The sequence below is a fragment of the Aphelocoma coerulescens genome, chromosome 2, assembly GCF_041296385.1.
Source record: "Aphelocoma coerulescens isolate FSJ_1873_10779 chromosome 2, UR_Acoe_1.0, whole genome shotgun sequence".
Classification (NCBI taxonomy): domain Eukaryota; kingdom Metazoa; phylum Chordata; class Aves; order Passeriformes; family Corvidae; genus Aphelocoma; species Aphelocoma coerulescens.
In genome coordinates this window covers 133882649-133908214 of record NC_091015.1, presented here as the reverse complement: position 1 = coordinate 133908214, position 25566 = coordinate 133882649, and the positions used below count along the sequence as shown (strand labels likewise).

The following is a 25566-nucleotide window of genomic DNA, read 5'->3' as shown; positions in this document are numbered from 1 at the left end:
GTATAACACATTTTTCATTTAGGAAACATAATTTGTTGCTTCTGCAGAAGTTAATTGTGCAACTAGGAACATTACATTTCTATTTCACACCATTTCTTCTTGTCTTGTTTAAAATCACATCCACAGTGACGAGTGTTACGATTTTGATAATTTATATCTAAGTCAGGGGTCCAAGACTACACACTGACATGTCAAGATTTATTGCTGATGCAAATGTGTGATCCCACTCTAATGGCCCCGTGTCCACATTACAAGAAATACCATTGTTACTGACAGATGTTTGAGACTTGGCCTCAGTGACTCCAGTTGCAGCCACCTCACACCCTAAACTCACACTGAAGACTACTCTGGGGATCCAGAGCTGTAACAGCATTTCTTTTGACACTTCCCTACTGCAGACACGCTGACCTACACACCTGGTATATCAGCACCTTTCATACGATCTTTAAACGGAAATATAAAGTTCTGCCTTTCATATCTGCCACCTTTTCTTAGCTTGTGAAGGTTTCTGATCTATTCCAAGACATCATTTCTATCTGCTCCTCCTAATGTTCCTCGCTTGGCAATAGGATTGCTTCCAGGTAGTCATAAAATCTGGCTGTCAGTTCTCCTGCCAGCCCCAGGATTTTAACTCAGCAAAGCCAGTAGTGGTTCAGATTTTCATTTTTTACATTCTTCAGTAAACCTGTCTCCTGCAGATTTTTGCTTCTAATGTTTGTTTATTTCACAGCTTATAAACAGCTTAAGTCTGATTCACAGTTCCCCTAAGACTGGTTCACACTGGAAGGTAAAGGGAAGTTAAAGTGCCAGAGGCCCTGCAAATAACAGATAATTCAGGCTTTCATTAGAGCATCCTTTGAGTCAGAGCTTTCCTGCTCAGCTGTCTGATGAAACAAGATTGTCCTGTAACATAACTTCATACTTAACAACAACATTTCCAAAGGCCTAACAACCCTGCTCCTTGACAGATGATGCTCATTACCACAGCAAAAATCTCTGTATTGCCTTCATCTAGTACGTCTTCTACAGCCCCATTTTCTTTCACAGAAATAATGTATGGGGATAGTTAGAGTACATGCATTAGTATGATTTATTGTCAGAAAATGTATCACTCATTATGGTGATAGCAGCCAGAATAAACCTTCAGAAATATTTTTAGATGTCAGAAATAGGACATATTTTATGGAGAGGAGAAGTGGGAGAGTGGGAGGGAGAGTGGATGCTTAAAAACAATAGAGTCTGCTGTTTCCAGTGTGATATAGTTTGTGTTTAACTTTAAACTGGAATTAATAAGAATTAACAGGAATCACTTAAGTAGACAGTGTACACATCATTACTGTTCATGTCTTTGTAAGACTTTCCATGCGACTGAGCCTGTTTGTGCTGAGGAGGACAGGACTGTAACATAATGATGGTAATTCTTCACTTTCTTTTTGTCTTTGATGTACTTTTCATAAATCTTATGGACTTTGCTGCTGCATTCATTTGATTTTATTCTTGCCATGTTGATAAGTGAGGAAATGAGACCAATAGACGCCCACACTTGAGGGCAGAGCTCTCCCTGAACTGGAGTATTTCCTGCCATTGCCACTCCCATCTTTATATGTGCCAGTGGAAAACTTCTTCAAAACAAACTTCTGAGTTGTTTTTTTGATGCTGTTTTGTTTTGTTTTAATATATAGTGGCAGTATTTCAATCTTTAGCAGGCACTTTACCAGCAAAGAGACATCACATAATTTAAGGGTCTGCTTCAGCTACTGTTCTTTTAAGCAAAACTTCTCACATGTGGTTGACAGGCTATCTTAATCCTTGGTTTGTAGGTATAACCTTCCATCTCAGTTTGTTAAGCCAGCAAGCAGCTTTTGACCTGGTTTCCCTTCTTTGTTGGAGGTAGGCGTTACAGTAACATGATACAGCAACTACATTTTTAAAAACAAAATCCAAGGTCAGATGGCTGTCACCCAAGGTCAGAACGAAAGAGATTCAAATGGTGCTTGACCACCAAGGAAGAAAACCTAAGGGTTAAATGTTCAAATTACACAAACCTTGGCAGGAGAGATTTTATTGTTCTTGTGCTGTTTTCATAGGGAGCACTGAATATTTCTGTGAGAACTGAACTTCTCATATCTTTTAGAGCACATTGCTTGTATTTTTGATAGAGAAATCAGTAGGAATCTTCAGCCACCAAAACCCAAGTCAGGAGTTTATCTTCAATTTGTCTCATTTCTCAGTCTGCAGACTGAACTTTAACACATGCAGTTCAAGAAGAAACAAGACAAGCCAGCAAGGATCTCTTGAGGTCATTGGAGAAAAAACTCTTTGCAAGAAGGTTGCCAAGAAATAAACAACACCAGAAGGCAAGAAGCACAGCTGAGTGCTCTCACAAGCAGCCTAGCAGAGCAAGGTATTTAGACCCCAGGAGTCCACACAAATAAAAATTAAATTTAGCTAAGATTTTGCTTAATCTTTGCAGGTAACATATAACCTGTATAAGGTGCAGAGGCAGCTAAAAATTTGGAGACTAACTAAAGCTGTTTGTTCTACCAGCACAAGTTAGAAAACAAGCAGGCTGAAAACACCAAGCAGTAGAAAGTGTCAACAGCATGATAAACCAAAGCAAGTTCCTACAAGCACTTCTCAGAAGACAGGGAGCAAGGAGCCTAAAATGAGTTGCTTTGGCCTGGGGAGAGGTAGGGTGAGATACAATGATTCAGTGCTTTTCTTCCAGACACTGTCCCCACAGCTAAGCGGAAACAGTTTGAATCCTGCCCTCCTGTATGATGGATAGTCCCCCAGGAGACAGGATGGCTTGCCTGAGGCCAGGCAGTCTGTGCTACTAAATGGGAAGCAATCTGTTGAATGGGGTGAGAACAAATAGATATAACACTCTTGCTATGAAAAGTGGCAATTGAAAGGAGACATGGGAGAAATCCACTCGATTTGATATAGTGACTATTCATTACTCTTCACAGAATGGGAAGTAGGGGACACAGGTAGCATAACCAAGATCCAGGTCTAGAAGGAAACAAAAAGCAGCCCTTTGTCCCCTGTGCAGAGAGTGACACCGTGGAACTTGTTGCCACAAGATGGTGAGGCTGCCACCAGAGTTCCAAAAGAGATCAAATCAGTGCAAAGAGAATGTGCACACTGACCTGGATGCTTCACCTAAACTGGTGATTTGCAGAAGCTAGAAAAACACAGGGAAAAAGTTTGTGGTTTTACTTTCCCCTCGCCCCACCATCATTCCCTGCTACTTTCTGCTGGAGCGCATAATTCAGGATACTGACTGAGGAAGTTCTTCCATAGAACCCAATAATAACAGGTATTTGTGTCTACCTTATTTATCAACTAAAATCTTCATTAGCTACCTATACAGGCAGAAATTACTCTGAATATATAAATAACTACAAAACATTGCTGACTGGTTTGCATTACTTGCAGTCTAGTTCCAGGAATGTGGGATCATGGAGAATGTAAGATTATAAGGTCAGGGAAACTGGCATATCTAGAAAGTAGCAGCCAGTAAGAGGATAAAAAGATGCAAAACAACAAAAATGTTACCATGTGCCATGAACAGCAAATCTCTTTCTGGCTCCAACTAGTGATCAGTTTATGCATTCTGTTTATGCAGTAACTACAACTCCTTGAAATATTAAAGTATCTGATGTAAGTAGAAAAACCATCCTTGTGTGTGAACTATTGCAGCATGTCCAAAATACAACTTTTAGACCAAGAAGCTTTCCCATCGTCTAATGAAATTGATTTCTCCTCATTTTGAGAGGACAAATAAATGCACAATCTAGCTGAAATATTTAACTAAGGTGTTTTTTGTGATTGGTGGGGTTTGGTTTGGGTTGTTTATTTTTTTTTTTTCTTTTTGAAGGTGTGCAAAGACACTGTTTTAGAACAAATGGAAGACTGGTCTACAAACCCATGGTAGGCACAAGTGCAGTGGAAATCTTCCATTGCCTCTCACTATAAGGAAAAGGACCCAGAATATTCAAGCTACAAAGCAATATGTGGAATCCACAGATGTGGACAATCCACAGATTTTTACCTGAAGTTGCTTTTGGTTCTAGAAACAAAATGAAGAGTTGGGGTTTTTCTGTTATATTTTATTCACCAGAAAAGATTAAGCATGTTATTTAAAAATGCAGTCTGATAGGCTATTTTGGGAATCTGCCAGTATCTAGTCTCTAAACAAATCTGGTACACTCAAAAGCTTCAAAAGGGTGTTTTTACTCTCAATGCATTCAGTTAGTTAGAGCCCAGGAAGTGCATATCTTAGAGGGAAACGAAGGAAGTAATATCTTTCCAACAGATCCTGACCTGTGTCTACATATTTTCAGGGTATTGTAAGAAGCTGCCCTTACAAAGCCAAATACTGACCTTTTAATCTCCCACAACTTCCCAGGAGGAAAAGGGCTTCTCTCTGCTTTAATAATGGTCAGAGCTGTCACTCTCCCCCGCGAAAGGAGCAAGCACAGCAAAAGAAACAAGCAAACATTCTCTGCTTACAGGAGTGTCTCATATTTGAATTCCCTGTTCCTGCGATGTCTCCATAAACAAAGCCCACAAACCCCTCACAGCAGCAGACACAAGGAGCGGGTCTGGCAGTGTGTGGTTTTGACTTACATATGCTGGGAAGCGTTGGGGTAGAGCTCTGAGAACTGCGGTGCAGAATCCTCGGGGCCATGGGGTGCAGCGTGGCTGATGACCATCATTATGGGCCTATGGGGATATATCCTCTTAGACATTCTGAAGTAATTAATGCTCTCATTAGTGATTAGGTCTGTGAAGTAGTCCTGGAACATACGATTAACAAAAAGCAAAAGTTACAAAGTGCATGATTAATTAGATCACATACTATCATGTTATTACGTTATTTTTCAAGTCCTCATTAAAGCTCAGATCAGGAAGTAAAAACATACCATCAAAGAGATGTATGATTTAAGGGAGCATAGAGGAGACTGAGCAGTAATTACTTTCTTAAGCAGGCAATGCCACATAAATGAGACAGTATTTTGCAAATCAGATACAACAGAAAGTTGTAAGTAAATTTGATTACTAGATTTGGTAAGATAATGCTAAGTAACATTTAAAATGACAGACTGTACTGACAAGGATGTGTTTCTTAAATTTCATTGATAAAACATTTCACAGGGTAATGGCTCCCAAATAACATTGAATCTTAATCTGGTTTTATGTTTACATAAACCTTTGTTGCACATTCTTTGTTCAGACTGTACTTTTGCATGTGGAAGACAGTGGAAGACAGCTACAACAGGCAACAGATTGCAAAAAATCTTAATCAAAGAAATTGCAAATGAGAATGCAGGGAGCAGTTGAATTCCTGTGGGCTCTGTTCATTTAATTGTGCAAATTTAAGCAGTGCAGCTGCTGAGATTAAGGTTGTGACTTGCTAATAAACTGGCTTAACCCACAGCTAAGGTGGCAAATGGAAGCCTACAAGGAAAAGGGAGGAAATGGAACTAAGAAAAAAAGATGAAAACTTAAATTAAACCACCTGCCACCTTGGAGTATTCACTGTTGGCCTGGAGGTCTAGCTCGAGCTTCATTGAGAAAGTGCTGAGACAATGTTTGTAATTTCAAGCACTTCCAGGCATGACTAATCTTATGTTGTGGATTCGAGGCCCTGAACAGCTGCAAAAGCAGAGCCTGAGGGACAAGGTCTGTGTCGCATGTCAGTGCTAGGACAAGCCAACCAGCTGTGACCTCCTCGCTCACCCGCTCCCTGTCCCCCTGCCCCTTCCCCTTTCCTGCAGCCCACTTGGAGCACACACGGCAGCCCTGGCTGCTACAAATCCTGCAAACTTATGGATGAGACAGTGAGTGATCCTTTAGTTTCCAAAATGGATAATGAGTGCAAGGCACCAGGGTTGTGATAATTTCTGGGTTTGTGGCCTGTTTAAGTGAAATGCCTGTATGATTGCTCTCCCAAAGCATCTATTCCTCTCATGTTTTCCTATTCTAGCTACATATACAGAGTGTGTAAGGAATGTATGACTAACCAATATTCTATATTTTCTATTTTTTTCTCTATAAATAATCAGTGTAATGCAATTTCTGTGGATGGGAAAATCAGAAACAGGCATCACTAGCTTCCAATAAAAACTCATTACATGGGTCAGAAAGCACAGCTGCAACATCTGTATCATCTTCCTTGAGCTACAATCTGAGGAAATTCCAGATTGCTTTCTGCAGTCTGCGATCTGTGCTCCTAAGCCTTTCCAAGAAACTTCATGGCAGTGGGCAGGTCACTTTGGCATACTTTCCACACTTTGTCAAGAGCACAAACAATCTCTGAACCTTTCCAATGGCTGTGTTCTTTCCCTTATCTATTCTCATAGTCATATCCGGAGTCTGACACCACAGGCGTGTTCACTCTATAATGGAAAACAACATTAACCAAGGTTCTTCTGTGGGTAGTAACTGACAACACTCAGCAAACTTTAAAGCTCAGTAGAGCAGGGGGCACAGTTCTTTTGGGGAAAGGCTTTTATTTACTGTTTGCTTCTGCCACCAAAACATGACTTTCTATCAGGGAGAGGGAGGGAAGAATCACCAGGCTCCACTGAAGAGCCCTGGGAACTTTCTTCTGTTGAGTGATTAATATTCTCACATGGAAATTCATCTGCAATGCCCTGGAGAGAAAATGACATCTCAATTTCATGGTTGTAGTTGGTTAATTAATTAATTATCTGAAAGTTATTTTTATATGGATTAATCATGTGGCATTTATGCATCTGGAAAATACCTTTGCATAATCAAATCCATGCTTCTCTTTGTTACCATTGCGAGAAATGGTGTAATTATAGAAGCGAGAGTTCTTCACTAATCCAACCCACTCTCTCCACCCAGGAGGGATGTAGCTGCCATTGTATTCATTGAGGTATTTCCCAAAAAAAGCTGTGAAGTAAATAAAAAAAAGAACACACACGCATGAGGCTTTGCAATCCAAGTCTTTTAGTCTTTGAGTCAAAAGAATGTATGAATGAAACAAGAATGTGTTAGAATGAGTCAGAGCTGCTTTACCAAAAATCTTCCTTTTATAGCTTAGAGGGTTTTGAAATTAAAATAAGTTATTTCCAGAGTTTTATGGGAGTTGAAAGCCTTTGTGACTCTATGTTTTTTTCTTAATCTTTTGGAATCTAGTGTTCATGTGAAATATTTTCAGGGTTTTTTTTTAGAAAGAGTATGTTCCTCTTGGTTTCCACTTGAATATGAAATAAAAACTCAGTGCCCACAGGAAACATCTGAGAAACACCTTGTGGTTTTAAGTAAGTCCTGTGATGTTTTGGAGCTTGGCTTCTGACTTTTGAAAGTTCAGGCTTGCTACCCTGCCTACATTTGCTGGTTTGATAAAAGGTCTGAGAAGTACAGATCTCCATCCCATTAGGACATATTCAGGTAGAGCAAGAAGGAATCCCCACCCTGCTTGGCTGCCACATCTTTTCTAAGGCAAAACTTGCCAAAAAGAGACAAAGGCTTGGAGGTCCATCTCCTCTACCTGGCCTGCCAAACTCCATGCATGTTTTTCCATTAGCTCAAGGTGACAAGTAAGAACCCACTCAGACTGAAAATTTCAGCCTTTACCAAAGGTTTATAGGTGCTCCTGCCAATTCCTCTGGAAGGAAGTAGGAAGAAAAGCAGTCTCACAATGCAGCAGGCTCCCAGCTATCTGGGAGTTGTGGATTGCCTATGGCAAAGATACACAGACACCAGAAGCCAGCCAGCTGGCCTTGGAAAGGAGCATTAATGCTGGCATGGCACCCTGGCAAATGCAGCCACATTGCTTCTAGGGAGGGAGGGGTGTGGGAGATCTTTAGCTGCTTGTATATGGTCTGTGACCTGGATAGAATAGTCAGTTTGGATGGCTCTATCCTGCTCTTCCACTGCCTGGGAAGTGCAGTGACAAAACACTTGATTAGGTCTGCAGTGTGGGGTTTTTGGGATTTATTACATCCAGTTCAGTCCCAGCAAGTTAATGGGGAGTCTCAGTATCTTCACTCTTTTCCTTTTTAGTTTTCTTCGGGTTCACAAGACCCTGGAGGGTCACCTGTGCCAGTAGTTCTGCTGCCTGTGTCCCCAGCAGTCTGCACACAGGTACCCCTGGTGCTCACAAAATCAGACACCACTGAAGAGGAGAGACTGACAGAGACCTCTCCCTTTCCAGGGACAGAGCTCTTCTGGGTGATAGCTGTCCCCCTCCCTGCCCCCCTCACAGTGCCCAGTCCCTGCCCTTGCTGCCAGCCTCAACCCAGCAGTCAGGCCTGTCTGCAAAAAGCTGCTGTCCAGAGATGCTGTCCCTCAGTTGGGCAGTGGGACATACCTTGGATCCCTGTACTTGTTTCCTACTAGGAAATGAAGTCACATTGGAAAACCTCACATCCAACCTAGACACATTCAATCTAACCAAAAAAGCACATTTGTGGAAAGGCTCAAATAATTCAGATCTGATTGATGTGGGCATGGTGAACTTCTTGGGAAAACTGGTAGAAAAATCAAAGTGTTCATAATTAAGACTTGTCTGAGGCAACATAAATATGATGCAATTCAGTCAGGGAGCTGCCAAATGTCACTAACCAGAGATTACAGTCATATATAGTGTTACTTTCCTATACCACATGGAATGTGACATATAAACAAGTCCTACAGACACTAGACCAGGCTTCCAGCTCTTCTTCCCACAGCCACCAAGAAAGCAATCCAACCTGTCTCCTTTTTTATCCTGAGGCCTACCAGAAATCAAGAACTGTGAGGTGAAGAGGGTGACAGTGGGCAGGGAATACATGGCCAGCACTGTTGTCTCCCGGAATGGAAACCATACCTCTCATCTCAGGCAGCCAAACTGGTTTAAACTCTCAGTTAGATGTCATGGGAAAGTATATGGGTAAAGGCTGAAATACTGTGAGAAGGGAAGCCAGGGAAAGAGGAGAAGGGGAAGAGAAGTCAGAGAGAGACAACAGTGAAGAAAACTATGGGAGAGGGATGTAACTGAGAGAGAAGAAGCATTGTTGAGCCAAGCAAAACCAAGGATGGTCTGTGGTTACAAGGGAAATATGAGGTCAGCCCCTCTGAGTGTCATCCCAAGTCTAACAGCAGCTGCCTCATGATTTTGGGGAACCTCTGCATGCTGTGCTGATCACTAAAGGGCTCTACTGACAACCTGCCTCCCACAAACATCAGAGGCTTTCAAACTGAAATGGAAGTTATAACAATTTATCACATAGGATGGTTTGACTGCCCCATCTATTATTAAGATTGACTCACTCAGAGACTCTGCTATTTACAGTCTTGCCAAACTTCAATCATTAGTGGTGATAGTTTCCATGCTATCTGACTCAGGCTGTATTTTGCTCAATGGAACCTTTTAGCCAAACAGTTCAGTAATTTCCAAGAAAAAGACTATGGAAAAGAAATGGGTTCACCCATTTAAAAATAATAGACAAATTTTTCTCTAAGAAGTTCTAGTGTCTGTAGGTTTTGATGTAGGGCCTTTGTAAATAACAGAGGCAGCTATGAAAATCTGTCTCAAAATGACCAAGCTCAGAAAAACTGTAGCACACAGATGATTACTCCAGCTTCTCACTTCAACGTCACAATGGAGTGTTCCTTTACAGACCAGGGAATTTTCCCAGAATTTAATTCTGGACATTAAAACAAAAAGCCATCAGCTTCTCTCACTCCTTCTCTACTCTCTCTTTTGATATTCATTACCTGAGAGAAAACCACCAGCATAAAATGAAGAGATGAAATGACCTGGGGCACCAATATGAGAATAGATAAACTGAATTTGGAAAAGAAAGGATGGCTTGGAGCTGGGGAGGGCCAAATCATCTTGGAATTTCCTTCCTTTAGATTACTTAATTTTCTAACTTTAATAATGCATTGTTAGATACCTTTTGGCCCCCCGAACCCCCTATTTCAGTGCATATTATGAGACTTCAGACTGACAGCCTGGACCATTCACCTTTGCATTGGCAATGATTTAGTATTTTATCATAAAAATAATCTCAGTGCTGTTAAGTTTTAAGCAGCTCCCTGAGTGACAGCTTTCAGAAATAGATGCTTACCCTTGTTGCTGTGTAAGGCAGTTCCCATGTCAAACGTGTAGCAAAGCCCTGAATACTAGTAGAAGAAACAGTGGCTGTGATAATGGATCATATTTGCCAAAATACTTTAACCAAAAATGGTTTGTTGGTCAAAAGCCCAAGAGGATACGAGTAAATAGACAGATGAAGGGAAAAGCCAGGCTTTTACTGAAATACAAGCGTTCAAGTCCCTGCACTGTGTGGTTTTTTGAGTACTACTGAGAATAGGATAGGGCAAGTGAGTCAGAACTGGGGCCCAGCACCAGCAGTTAGTGTCTGGCTCTTCAGGCTCTGAGTGAAGACAAGTGCCAGAGTAAAAGGAAAGCACAGGAGAGTCCATGGGACCAAATAACAATCAGCAAGTAATCATGATGGGTGTCCCATTTGTTTTTTGTTTAACCAGAGGATTGTTAACAAAAAAGCACTATGGAATATGTCCCAGAATTGCCCAGGAACTGACACTGTGATGTGCAGATGTCTTTGCTGGGTCTTCACATGCTTGGCTTGTAGAGTCAACCCCCGTCTTTAACTTAGCTGTAGCCCAACACTTTCTGAATTGCCCAAGTCTGAAAAGCGACTGGGAAGCCTCATCTTTAGAAGCCACTTGTACTCAGCAGTTGGAGGGTTTAGGAAGCCATTTCTGCTTGTAATTAGTAAAATGAAGATTATGACTCAATGGGTAAAAGCCTCATTAAAAAGTAAGGCCATTGCAAGGGACATCTTTTCATTACTATGTGTAATGGCCCCCATAGGGATAACAGGAAAGATAAATGCTTACTTTTGCATTTTAATAAGACAATTTTTATCTGCATTCTGGCAGTTTTGCCAACTGTTCCCAGGACACATTGTTATTTTTTAATCACATGTAGTGTAGTTTAGTATATCAGAATAATGGTATTCTGTATTAGCATGTTCAATTATGTTTATGCAAACAACAACACGTGGCATGGTGAACAGTTATACAGACATCTATGTGTCTCTGGAGAGACTGCAGAATATACATGTCTGGTTCCTGACATGAACAGATGCCTTAAGACAGGGTTTTGTTTTCCCTTTTACAATGAGCTAATGATTTCTGTACTGGACTGAGAGGTCCAGGCGGTTGCAATGGGTGCAAGACAAATATAATTTGATCCAGGGGATCTCTAATACTTACAGCTGAGTGTGATTCAAATTCTCATAATTCCCAAGACTTCTTTTCCCTGCATGTTTTACAAGCAATTATGACATGTTTACAGTATTACACAATAGAGTTAGTCCTCTAACTCCTGTCAGCATTAGTGGATTAGTGTACAGGTGAACTGGGCTGCGTCTACCAGTGAGACATCTCTGCACTTCCACAGATCAAAGGACGTATATTGTGTTCTACACCCTTGTTATTTGTTGAGGCTTATGGGAACATTTCCGAGTTAAAACAAATGCAAACTTTTAAAAAGCCAAGCTGCAGAAAGGTTTAGTCACCGTGACCTAGACAAGAGCTTTAAGTAGACAGCCCACTTCCTTTAACAAAGTCAGGAAACCATTTACAGGAGTTGCAAAGCACTGTTTATATGACATTTCAGGACTCAAACACTGTGATTCTATGCTTCTGTGGACAGAACCCAACATAACTTGAGCTTCTGAATCATTCCAGTAAATTCCTCCTTACTTTCTTCCCATTACGCAAGCCATAGATTCAAACCCGAGAAGTTTGATTTTTCCCTTCTGTTGAAAAATTGCAGAGGATTAGTGTATCACAGCATTGAAGTGTAGAAAGCCAGCTCAGTATGCCAGCATGCCTAGGAAATGAAATAAGCATTGTCCCAAAAAATATGGTGAGGAAACTGAGGCACCAGGAGGTTAACCTTGAGCTAGACCTAAGTCACGCAGGAAGCCTGTGACATTGCCAAGAATATAATTCAGATTTCACAGTTCCCAGTCTTGTAACTTAAACACAGTAGAAAACCTCAGGTTTTCTTCATTTTCTCCAGCTTTGTGGGTCTATCCCAGTCGCTGCCAGGTTTACCATTGCAACCAAAAAGATCATTAAGGATTTTATAACTCAGCAGTTGCAAAAGGCATTAGCCTATAACTTGATATAGCAATTGTTAGCCTGGGTGATGTCTTTAACAAAGCCTTTATTATGGGCCAAGCTGGTAGCACTTTCCAATATTGATGTTGTCTGACACTTCTCATTATAAGACCCTGTTTTCAGCTGCTTATAACTCTCTTATACTTGGATTTAAATTTTCCACACTGGATGTCTGCCTCAGGCTGAATTTTTGAAACTTTTTAGCCCAAACAGTAGCCATCTTTGAGAACCACAGTAATGGAAAAGGAATTATGCTTAACATCTGAAAAAAATTATGTGAGATTTCATTTGATAGCACTTCCATGCTCTGCACTGAGAGCAGGAACTCTGTCAAAGGCATGATGGACTTCCTGTCAAGGAGGCATCTATTAGAATCCTTTGAAAAAACCGTGCAATTTTCATGTGCTAGAGATCTGGGCACCTCAGGACATTTATTCCCTGTCCACCTGTGAGTGGTGTCAGTAGGTGGGAGAAAGTTGATTGAAATGCAGAGGGCAGGAGGTGACCCGATAAGGACAAGCAGTCTGGGGAACAGCAGGAAATCCAGCAAAGAAGGTAAGGGGGGGGGAAGAAGCAGTGGGGGCTTGGGGGCCCAGGACTGGCAATGTCAACCAAGAAACGGGACAATGAGTGGAGAAAGGAGAAAGAAGCTGATTGACAAGGGGGGTGGGAGAAGCAGGTCTGCTGATCAGGCTGGAAAAAGAGATCGTTAATGGTAAGCAGGGGGAACAGGACATGTCTGTCAAGAACTGACTGGACCTGAGAGAGGAGGGAGGGCAAGAGGGAGAAAGGGAATGACTTGAGGACAGACAAGCAGGGGAACAAGGCTTAGAGCAGAGGCCAAAGTGAGGTCTTGCAGGGCCAGAAAAGTGGGATGAGAAAACCGAGGAGTGGACACTGCACTGCCTAATGGGGTAGGATGAAGGGAGTCAGAAGTGCTTTTGGTCACAGTGGAGGACCCAACAATGTCTGAAAGGACTCCTGAATCTCACTGGTACCTGCCTTTCATAAGACATCTGAAAACCTATAGCAGTGTGCCCAGCCCCATGCATGTGATAAAACCCCACTTTGCTTGGTTTCTCAGCAAGTGAGCAGTGGAGTGTGGCAGATGGGATATGAGACCCCCCCCAGCCTTGCTGATCTGGAAGCCAGCACTGTCTTTGGATAGAACTGGTCTATCTTTTCAAACTGAGGAAATCTCACCCTCCATAAAGTGGTATGTTGTTACGTAGTTAAAGACTATAATTTAGCCATGTGAACAAGAGATGAAACGGTTGCATAGACAATATTCTACCCAGATTTTCCTAAATGAAGCACTTGAATACATAAACTTGCTAAAAGTCTTTTAGTGTATGGTTTTCTGTGTGATATTTAATAGCATAGAATTCTGCTTTAAGCATAAGTAGGCAGATATGCTGTGGTTTTTGATGAGGTCCTGGACAGAAACCAAAATGTTTCACTTCACATGATGGCATAGAACTAGAAAATCCTGCATGTTATCCTTTTGGCCTTTTTCCTCTTCTACATTTCACTTTTTGTGCACTATGTGCATACATTCAGCATATTTCACTTTCATTTATACATTTTTATCATTGTCAGAAAGTTCAAATTATTCTGAAAAGTGAGACTTTAAAAAATTATTTAAAATATTTACAGATTAAATTATGTTTGATGCTTCCCAGAATATTTCACACCAATTAAGAAAGAATCTGAAAACTCAGAGTTCTCTCTCTCTCTTTATTTTCACTTTAGAAATAATCTGAAAACCAGGACTCATTCTCTGCTCACTCATTCCCAGCCCTGTATCATATTGTGCCATTCTCTCTGCTTTGAAAGGGTGCATGAGACAGGATACAAATTAGGTCACTGCAATGATGCAGATTAAAAATAGCATGTGCTGGCAGTGATTTGTACTGCAAGGCTGTGAACAGGAAACACACTGGCTTTGCCTCTAGAGGAAACTGATTGTCTGCCCACACCTTCAAGAGACATAGCTTTTGCTCGCTTTAGGAAAGATTAACATGTCCCTGTGTGTCAGAGGGGAATGGTGCACAGTTTAAACACTCCTTAGCTTTCAGCTTCCTGTCATCTCAGTGTTTTATGAGTTCTTTGTTCACTACACTAAGAAATGTACCCATAAGTGACAGATGTCAATGGACACACTGACGTGTGCTGTTGAACACATTACCCAGTTGTCAACCAAGTGACCATTTCTGTTCATCACTGCACAGAAGTCTGTGACTAATGTCAAAACACACCAGATAGGGGCATCTTGGTGTCCCTTCTTGAGCCCGGAGTTTCACAAATGAAGCCATTTAGGAACTAACATTTGAGCTGATTAACTTTGCTATGTTACCATTTTTGTCCCACAAATGACATCAGAACACTCGCCTGCATGAATCTTGAATGTTATCCTAGTCAGTTGATACATGTGAGCAAGAAATAAAATACTGGGAAATCATTTTCCCAAAGACAGTTCTAAAAAGTGCAAGCAAACAATTGCCTAATCTGGTGATCCCTGTTCTTTCAGGTGGGATTCCATGAAGGGAGAGACTGGTCCTGTGTTTGGCATCGTGCTGTGAGGCTGTCAGCAGCTGCTGAGCCAAGGCAGAGTCCAGCTCTCACCTGCACAGTTACACTGGCTGTGTGGGGCTAAGAGGAGTGAGGATTAGAGAGTAGTAGTTCTACAAAGTAACAGTAAGCAGAGAGGGTTTAGAATATGTAGATATGTTAAGTCAGGGCAAGAATTTTAAGCTTGTTTTCATATTTGCAAAGGGATGAAACTTCAGCTGGTAAAAATGTAAAACCCTGCAGAATGCAAAGTATGACCCATTATTTAAAAAGAAAATGTTTATCTTTTTTATATCTTCTGGATGTTGGCTGTTCTCATGTGATGGCTTTCTCTTCTAAAATACCAAGATTATGCTTGGCTGCTGCTCAATTATTAAGATGCAGCACAATTCCCCTTTCCTATTGAGGAAGCCAAGGTTGCACTTCTGGGGTTTTCTTTTGTCTTTGTGTAGGTGAATGGCAAAGGCAACCAGCAACAGCAAAGGGCACATCTGAGAGGCAAGACTATGTGCTGTAGGACTGGGACAGAGCAGTAGAAGGTAAAGAAATTATGAGACTGAAAGAACAGCAAATGACCAGCCAATACCTTGGAAAGCACAAAACAAAATTTCTAACTCCTGAAGTTAATAAATTTATGAATTAAACTTCTAAACCTAAATAGCTGAAGGAATATCTGCTGATGCTAAAAACTATGAGATCAAAGAAAACTTCTCAAGCTTTTCTCACAATTTCCACAAAATTTGGAAGTAAGGGACCCTTTTTCCTCTCTAGTATGAATGCCTGGATCCTATGTAATTAAAACAAATGTCATCTCTGAAACTCTCCATAGCTGCATTGTTTTCTCTTTCTACCTATTTACTGTGTACCTTCCCTGCTATGTCCTATAAATTTGAATTTAATATTACCAATTTTGTGAACAATCAAGAAGCTTTGCAGTTGGTTCATTGCCGCATTAACATACAGCTTGTGAATAAGGGAAACTGTAAACATTGAAACATCCTTAATAGCTTTTAGAAAATTATAATTAGAAGGAAAAGCGATTTTGGTTTGGCAGTGTTATTTCTGAATATTTTCTGCCCTGCTACTGCCCAGTATGGCTTCTGAATGTTGCCTGCCCTGCTAGAGTCCAGCACAGTCTCTGCCTATGATTTAGCACAGACATACAATCTTCAAAAAGGGATGTTTCCATGAAATGCAACATCACCCTTAGGTCATATCAGAGTAGAAGAATAAAACAGAAAAAAGAAAGAAGAACCCATTCGGTCCCTTGCCAGGTTTTCCCAGTGGGCTCTAATTATAACCACAGTTTATTAGAGCACGTTTCAGACCTCTCTTTAAAGGGCCTGCTGTGCTTGTGTGGAGTCCTCGTGGCTTCAGCAGAACTCCCCTCATAACAGTCTGCCCACATGTGATCAATTGCAATACAGAGGGTTTAGTTAAGGCTGCTGCAGGTTTAGACAATGGATGCTTCATAGATATTGAAAACTATTTGGAGTGAACAGAAGTGAGGACATCATATAAACACTCTCCCACCCTTTTATTTCCACTGACATATAATAATTTGATCCTATGCAAAAAGGGTGAGTTAAATTCTCATAATTTCAGAGTACCAGGTTGGAGATATTGTACATTGTCTCATCCAGATGGGAGCTCTCTGGTCAAATGCCTTATCAGGACTGTCACCAAACTGTGACTGGCCTGAGTCATTCACTTCTCTTTCTGTGTTTCAGTTTCCCAATGAGGAGGCTACTGATTTACTGTCAAAACATGTAGAAATTCACAGGGTAAGTATCCATAACATCTGCAAACTCTCTATCCCCAGTTCCCTCATTTTTCTCCCAATTATTTTTGACTCCCAGGTATTTTTGAGTCACTATAATTTTACTAAACTTTCTAGCTGTGAAGTGTAGATTATTTCTTGGTGAGCAGACTTTGGGTGACTTTTTAATAAGGCAACACTATCCTTGAAAAATGTATTATAAGATCTGCTGTTAATTAAGCTACCACCTCAAAAAATAATTGTGGCTAAATTAGAAGGTAGGATCATCTTACAAGGAGTAAAAAGATCAGTGTTTGTAGCCATAGTATTGCAGGCTTGAACAATGTACCTCAGTCAGAATTGGAGATTCATGCAGAAATTTTCATTTGTTTCCATTTTCTTTTACTCTTTTCTGCCCTTTGTTAAAACTCACCTATCCTGACAGTTTTAGGACTGATGTTCTCTCTGCCTGCCTTTGAAATAGCACTTTTTTCCTGTTCCTTTCCTTTTGACCCCTTTTTCCTTTCCATGTAATAGGCTCAAGTCTGCTTTTAGTAAGCATCTCCACATGCCTTCATAATAACAAGGCAGTGGAGCAGATATGCTCAAAGCAGTGTTTACCCCCAGAAGGGCAGAGGGCTAGTGACAAAGCTGTCTAGTTTATGTGTGAAGCATTTAGTTGTGCAAAGCATAGATGACAAACCAATAAGATACTAATTTTTTAAGAACACTAAAGCCAGGTCCCTCATGAAGCACCCATATATCAAGCAGAAAGGATTTCTGATATGTAAGTCATGAGATAAACCTCATTTTAGGGCAAATTCAGCACCTTTTCTAACAGTGATGGTCAATTCTCCCTTCCTTTTCTCCTCCAAAACCTTGATGCTAACCCCTACTCAGGCTTAGGAGTGCTGTACTCAGATAGCAACTTCACTGAGACCAACTTAATAGAGACTGAAGTACAATTCAGCTCGTGTCAGAGCCCACACCAGGTCCAAAAAAGTTAAAGATTTGTCTGGTTTTGTTTTTAATACAGGAAGCAGAAGCTCTCCAGAGCTAGAGATGCAGAGAGGCAGAAGAAAAAAGAGTGAACTGCCTGTGTGGTGAAGAAAGAGGCAGATAAACTTGAGGCATTGGAGGTAGGAGCTTTAAGAGATTTAGGACTAGCAGACAGCATGGAGACATTTGCCAGCTTTATGCTTTGAAAGCAATCTCTTCTTGTGCCTAAAGTGCCGATAGAGACAAGTTTCTTTGCTGCCAGTTACATTGTAAGGAAGGCAGCTGGCAGGAGATCTGTGCCTCGTTGCTCTGTGAAGGGGAGTCTTTGTAGCTGAACGACACTTCTGGACAAATTGCACTCTGACGACCTCGCACAACTCCGGTACCTTGCAAAGGGGAAGTCAGGCTGGAGCCTAACATGTCTACAGATTCAATCTTAGGGGATAGGTGATACAGAAATGAATTGAGTTTTACATCAAGCTGAAGCACAGACGAGAGGAATAAGAAGAGTTCTTTGTAGACAGGAAAAGGATCTCCTGACTACGGAAAACCACCAGGAATTTACAAGAAAACGATCAAATCTTATTGGTGCACAGTAGAACAATCCTTCTTAAAGGCATGTTTCTATTCCTTTTCAGAAAATGCAAATGAAATATCGCCCCATGGCAAAGTTTAAATTATACCATTCACCTTGTTTTGCTCCCACTACAGTCCCTCCACTCCTGTGAGGTCTTTGGCACCAGTTCCCAGCCTGGCCCTGACATCTTCTTCCATAACTGCTAGCAGCTGTCCACAAGCAGGCCGTAATACTGACCATAATCACGTCTGGAACTGCCAGGTCAGACCCACAATGCCACTAAAATGCACCTCTTTCACAGTAGGTGCAACTGCCCAACAGCTTATTTCCCACCTGGGACATCCAAATGTGAAAATATGCTGCTTCACTACCAGTGAGTTTCTTTACCTGGCTGTTACTGCAGATGTGGAGCAGCAGGCAGTACTACCCTCCCTCTCCATGACATTCAACCTCTGCCCTGCACAGCCAGTTTGGGACAACAGTTGCTCCTGTCGTGGTTTAACCCCAGCCAGCAACTAAGTGCCACTCAGTTGCTCTCTCACTCCCCACCTCCTGCCACAGTGGAATGGGGAGGAGAATAGGAAAGAAGGTAAAATCCATGGACTGAGATAAGAACAGCTTAGCAATTTAAATGAAATATAATAATAATAATAATAATAATAATAATAATAATAATAATGATAATAATGGGAGACACCAAAAAGAGAGATAAATAAACCCCACAAAGAACTCCCAAACCCCCAAGTAATGCTCAATAGAATTGTTCACCACTCATTTACCAATACCCAACCAGTTTCCAAGCAGCACCATCTGGCCAGCTTTCCCTCAGTTTACGTCCTGAGCATGATGCTGTATGGTATGGAATATCCCACTGGCTGGTTTGGATCAGCTGTGTCCCCTCCCAAATCCTTGTGCCTCTCAAGCTTTCTTGCTGTCAGGGCATGAGACACTAAAAATTCTTGACTTAATATATGTACTACTTAGCAACAACTTAAAACTTCAGTGTGTTATCAAGATTTTTCTCATGCTAAATCCAAACCACAACACTATAGCATCTACTAGGAAAGAAATAAACTCTATCACAGAGAAGAATAGTTTCATTTTAGGCAGTGATTTAAGACCAATTGCTGAATATGTCATCTTCACTTCAAACAAAGAACTGCTGTTGCTTTGTCTCTTACCTGTTCTGTACCCAGTGTTATTGAGATACACAGCGAAGGTCCGAGGCTCATGAGTAGCCTGCCATGAGGGAGAAGAGCAGTTTTCATTGTTGGTGTAAATGTTGTGGTTGTGCACATACTTCCCAGTCAGCATCGAGGAACGCGATGGGCAGCACATCGGGGTAGTTACAAAGGCATTGATGAAAGAGGCCCCTCCATTCTCCATAATCCTCCTGGTTTTATTCATCACTTGCATGGACCCTGTAATAAGAGGTACTGATCATCACTGTGCTGCAAAAGATAGTTTGAATATATTGGCTGTTATTATGCTATTAAAAGTAAAGTATCAGTGATTAGCTTGTCTCTGAACATCAGTGTGCTTCACTCTGCAGCTTTCATAATTTTAGGCAAAAGGTCACATTTTTATTATACCAATAAAAATATTTTTCAGGATTCCAGAAAGACTGAATTCTTTTTTTTTCTCAGACTTCAAAATTAAGTTAAAATATGGACTAATCTAGAAATAGCGTCCAAGCTGTATCAAATTCCCAGATCAATAGTTCTTCAAATGCAGCTGTAGAAAAGCAGTATGTTACACAGACTGAATTATTAGTCAATATGCCAGTAAAATATGTAGCATGCTGAGACTACCAATGAAAATGCTAATACTCTTTCTGTTTTATCAGGTGACAGAAGAAAGAGAAAAATAGAGAGAGGAAGGGAGTAAAGGAGGGAGAGAGACAGAGAAAGGAAGGAGAGAATTCAGTAGCAATTCTTCTAAAGGAAAGTTTCTGTGGACACAAGATCAGCATGTCTGGTTCTGAAGCTAAAGCACTGTGCTCAAAATCAGTTTTTGGGGCTAAAAAAGTATGCAAAAAAAAAAAAAGGTAAAATGCAGCACCTTTTTCAAGAAATTGCATTGATGATGTTTAAAGAACAAAGACATTTTTTTGCATCCTTCAAATCATCTTCATGAACTGCAAGGTGAGAGAGGCAGGGCTTGCAGATTTCTGATTGCAGAAAGGCTAAGCAGCCCTGGATAGAGTCTGTCAGTATTTGCTGACAGCTGTCAAAGTTTGTTCTTTATGTTATCCAACAGAGCAGAGATTGAAGGGTGAGGGTGAACTGTGGATATGTCAGTATGAGCCCAGGAAACAAGTTTGTGAATTGTAGTATTTGCACAATTTTGGTGTTAAAAAGAGGTTTCTGGAATTTTTTCTTTTTTTTTTTCCTTTGGTTTTTGCATAGTTGACTGTCCTTATTTTACATTTAAATCTGTTGATTCCACTGATACAACAAGATTTTTTCTTGATGGTTTTGTTTATGTTGCTTGAAAATCAAATTTTAAAAAGTTCTAAAGCAATTGCAAACCTGCCTGTAAAACCATAGAACTCCCAAGGAGACTCAACTTTAGGTTATAGCCATAAAAATCTCACAAATTATCTTACTAGCTAAAGTTAAGCATCCTCTGTCTTGGTTTTGGGCTACAGAGTAAGTGTTGAATGTGAAGTCTTTTGTATTAAAAAAAATGTTAAAAAAAGGGAAGAGGCAGTAGGGTCTTCAGCATTTCATTTAAAATGTCAGGGTCTCTGTCTTTAAAGATACATTTAATACTGTGTATGAAAATCACCATCACTTTAGACTCTTTGTCTTTATAGTCCTTATTTTCTAAATGAACATCTGCAGTTGTGCTTTCCTAAACCCCTTGTGCTTAGGGATATAGAAAAGTAGAAGAGTAACTGAGAGGTACCTGAACACAAAAGGTCTCCATTTGCATGAGTAGGAGCATTTCACTCAATTGTTAAGTAAAGGACAAATCAGAGATCATCCTCCTTCTACATGCCTTTATGTTGGACCCCAGGCTGACTTTTTAGGTTTTGTTTTGTTTTCACCAGAGCTCTTCCATTTTTGAAAAGTCACTGTTTATTCCTGAGAACTCAGCTGTAAAGTGTGCTGAGGTGCTCAGATAGAAAGTGGGCTATTCAGGTACCCTAATGCATAGTAACTGCAGCAGAGCTGATCTGCACCTTCCTGCCTTCATGTATTATATATGAGTAGCTGTTAGAGTGCTTCCTCATTCCTCCAGCTGGTCAGCCCTCTGCTCTTGCAAACCTGCTGTTTATGACTAAGTTTTCCCTCTAGGTATGCACTTACTGACACTGATAATAGATTAAGCCCCTCTGGAAATTCTGGAATAGGCACTTCAAAGCAGGTGAGACTTCCTCATTTGGAAAACAAAACACAAGCAGGAGATAAAACTTGCTGATATAAGTTATAATCCTTTGCTGTCTGTAGTTCTCCTCACAGCTTGTATTTTTTACCATCTGGCCTGCAGTCTTCAGGGCACATGTACTCAGGCGCTGTCTGTCAGCAGGACACTCGTGCTCTACATGACTGATTGGGGAGCACCTGAGGGCAACCAGATAACAGGGAATGGCCACTTTGGACACAGAAGTTAGTAAGTTTTGTCAGACAAGACATTCAGTGTCACTTCTCAGTCTATTATCATACCTCAAGAAATATGTTTGGCAACCAAGGTTTCGTATCAAGTCTTAAAGTTGCTATGGATTTTCATCATGGGTGGGCATCTCTATAAAGGCATAGCTGGGAGCCACTTTGTCTTTATATGGGTTGTATGCAAGTCCCCAGGAAGGTAATGGATTTTTTCAGTTCTCAGCACATATCCCCATTTTTTCAGCTTATGTTTTTTAGTGCTTTAGTTTTAGTGAAGATGGAAAGCACACCATGCAAATTATGCCTGATATGATGTGTCTAGATGATGCTGTGATCTCTTTACCCAGTGTTCTCTTCAGTGGATGGTTTATATAGATTTCACTGGGTGGTGCATTAGGCTGTAAAAAAGGGTCAGAAACACTAGAACTACCAACATATTCATTAGTTTTTACTCCTTTCTGACATTATGCAAGATATTTTCTACAGTGAGGACAATAAGAGTGGTTGGGGTGTCATATTTTGAGGTACTGATGTATGCAAATAATAGAGAATTGGGACGACAGCAGAAGACACCAAAAAAGCAAGCAAAATGTTGGACTGAAGAGAATACAGGCCTGATCCCAGTGGGAGCCCTGAAGAGCCACAGCATGCTGCCTCCAGGAGGGGAGAAGTTCCAGGTTCTGGCATCTTGCCTTGAGCAAGATACCACTGGCCTCTTTGCTGGGCAGTGAGTCCTTTACCCTCAGGATCTTGGTAGGGGAAAGAAAGTGCACAGTGGCACAATTCAAGAAGTAATTTCCCAGCTTTTGAGATCAAGTATTTGCTGAGTTTCTTCAAGAACTGTGGGCCAGGCTCCTTCACACAGCTTAATTTGCAATCCGCCAGCTGATCTATAATATCCTTCCTCCTTGCACAGACAGGAAGTGACTGGAGTTGTGGGGCAATTTGTTAGTTTTATCTAATAAGGTGAATGAGACAGCAACTCTGCTGAATTTCTATGCACTCAGAATGCAAAACTCAGGGGGATGGTGCAGATCAATAGGAAGATGTGCACACTCCTATGGTCTGAGCACTAACTAAATGCAAACTCCCTGTCCCTTGCAAATTTTACTTTGGATGACTCCTCTGTATATCATTTGCCCTCAGGCAGGTGAATATTTTGGTTCAATGCTTATACATGCTCTGGAGACAAATCCTTCCTGATTGAAGTCTATAATGTACCTTATGTGCTTTTATGTTAAAGCATTCATTTATAATAGCTTTTAGAAATGTTCGTGCTGGGAATACAATAGCAAATAATCCATATTGAGTGACTTTCAGTCTTGTGATTTTTGGATACCAATGCCTAAGTTTTATGCTCTTTGTGGCAGAAAGTGTTACTTCCCACTGACCTTTGAGAAATTTAAGACTTTTCTCAGGAATCAATGAAGAGCAAGAGGAAAATCCACACATGGAAAACAGTTTGGCTTTATTTTTCAAATAAGCATAATGATTTATTAGCAGAAGTGTGAATAATGCAGTACAGTAAATCGTGGGGCTGAATCCTGTTTCCTGTGAAATGATCTATGAAAAGGGGAAACCTGTGTGTTCATTCAAGGCACTGGGAATGCATACACACCCAGGCTATTGCTCAGCTGCCTGCTAATAGGAGCCAGAGTGCCCTGTGAACACTCAGAGCAGCTTTCAAAGAGTAGAGCTCCACAATATGAACAAAGTGACTTGCCACATCATTCCTCCTTTTTCACCACTCGCAAACCTTCTTGCAAGACTGAAGGCAGCAAGTTGGTAACACTGTTTTCAGAGATGTGTGTCTGCTGACCTACCTTCCCCAGTGCCCTGGAGAGAGTAGGCTCTTTCAGACCACAAAAAGGAAGACTTGACTTGACCCTTTTAACAAAATTTTTCAGAACGACTCTATCAAGAAGAAATGCACTCCTATTGTAAGAGCTGTATTTTAGACCAAAAATAGAGCTGGGAACAGCTATTCATTATGCAGCATGGCTAAACAGAGCAGAGGTTTGAAAGAATGAAAAATAAAAAAGATAAGAATCGTTCAGATCTAAAGGCCTGTGTTTGGAGCTCTGCTGCATAAAAGCACCAACCCATAGTCACGAAATATAGCTTATTAATTATTTTCTCAGAACCCTGAAGGACTATGAAGTGATTATTGCATCATGGTAAATACAAAAATTCAAGCAACCAAAGAATTGCTTGCAGATACAGACCATATTTTGTCTACAAATCTTCTGTCTGAAAGTATGTGATTTTAGAACAGAATGAAGTTTTCTGGAATGAAGCATTTTTATTTTTCAGTGTCATATGGCATTTTGTCTATATACTTCTATTAAAAATATGTCTCTCATTAAAAAAAAAAAGCAAAGAATTCAAGATTTCATTTCAACTTAATTTGCCATTTTTTCACCTTTTTGATCTCACAACCCAAAATATTTGCTTGGGGGTAACCTAAAATGATCCTCTTTCTCTCCCTGATTTTTCGTTTTGGGCAGTGAACCAAAAAATCAGTTATATGCATAACTACCATTAATATCTTTCTAACTTACTTAATGGAAAACATTCAAAGGCCTCCTGGAACATCATCCAAGTGTTTTAACTTTTTCCACCCTAAGAAAAATATGTGAAAATCACTTCTGACTGGTATGTGCTCAGATATTTAGTATACTTATGAAAGCAAAACTACCATGTTTTTATACATATAGCATAGTTTTTAAAGCAGATGGATTTAAACACTTCAGTAATTCATACAAATATTAAGGTTACTAAGTCCTGTAACTAGACCAGTTTTTCTGTGTGCATAAACATGTCAGATGACACACATCCCTGTGACAAATATGTAGAGATAGAGACACCTATACAGCACTGAGGGAAAGGCTGGCCTCATAAGGCACAAATTTTTAAATGCTACAAAAAGTCACAGAGTGAGAAAAGGCTTTTGATACAAGTTTTTTATCTGTATGTCCTTGCACGCATTATTAAGTCTTTCTGTTGTGTTGATTAAAGCCTCCTATGGTGGATTTTGATAAGCATATATTTCCTAAAGTCTATAATTAAGTGCAATGAATGCTATTAAATAATATTTGTTAACTCATTTTCCAAACTTGTCCCACATTCCGATACTGTTCCAGGACCAGCACCTTCTCTGAATTTAAAGTTCTTTCTGCTTGACATAAACTACTGAAAGACACATGACCAAATGTAGTAGCAAACAATTATTTCTCACCTAGCTCCACATCTTGATCATCTGTGAGTACAAGGATAATATTTGGTCTGATATTTTTTCGCTCCTGTTGCACACGTCCTCTGAACCTCGGGGACTTGATGGTGGAACAGTGACTTGTTAGCAATTCAGTACTGAGCACTGCCAAGATGACTGCAAACCAAGAAGGCTTCATAGTAGTTCCAGTATTTCAATGAAAAGGCTAATCCAGAAGTTCCTGAACTCTAGTTTTCAAGACCTGTAGGGAGGAAAGAGATTCTGTTCAAGCAATAGAAAAAACTTCCAGTCATACATTAAAATGATGACACTTAGGGAAGTCAAGCCTGACACATACCATTTAACATGATTATAAGCCATATTGTTGAATGAGAGCTTTATTCTATCATTTTCTAAGAATAAACTCGGTCATTCTGCAACTATGCTCTCTCAAATAATTTTTGTTTGAAGTCATGCTTGCATTTTGTATAGACATGACTTCTGGTATACTCCTCACAGTGCTCCTTCTCCTACACCCCATGCTTCTTTCTATGCAGCTTGGTTCCTTACATTCAGTACCTGGGCGCAGTAAAAAATGGCTGGGATGCAGACTCATTCAGAACATCTGTAGGAGGAGCCCGGAGAGAAG

General features: G+C 40.5%; 1 protein-coding gene across 1 annotated transcript in view; it reads right to left on the bottom strand.

The window, feature by feature from the left end:
- Window positions 1–25134, bottom strand: part of SULF1 (sulfatase 1) — a 63729-nt gene extending 38595 nt beyond the window's left edge. Inside the window, exons 1-4 of the mRNA XM_069004914.1 lie at window positions 24945–25134; window positions 19274–19513; window positions 6779–6930; window positions 4636–4805 (exon numbers count right to left, since the gene is read on the bottom strand). Coding sequence (XP_068861015.1) covers window positions 4636–4805; window positions 6779–6930; window positions 19274–19513; window positions 24945–25116 — 734 coding nt within the window. The 5' untranslated portion in view covers window positions 25117–25134. The remainder of the gene's footprint in view (window positions 1–4635; window positions 4806–6778; window positions 6931–19273; window positions 19514–24944) is intronic.
- Window positions 25135–25566: the final 432 nt, after the last annotated feature.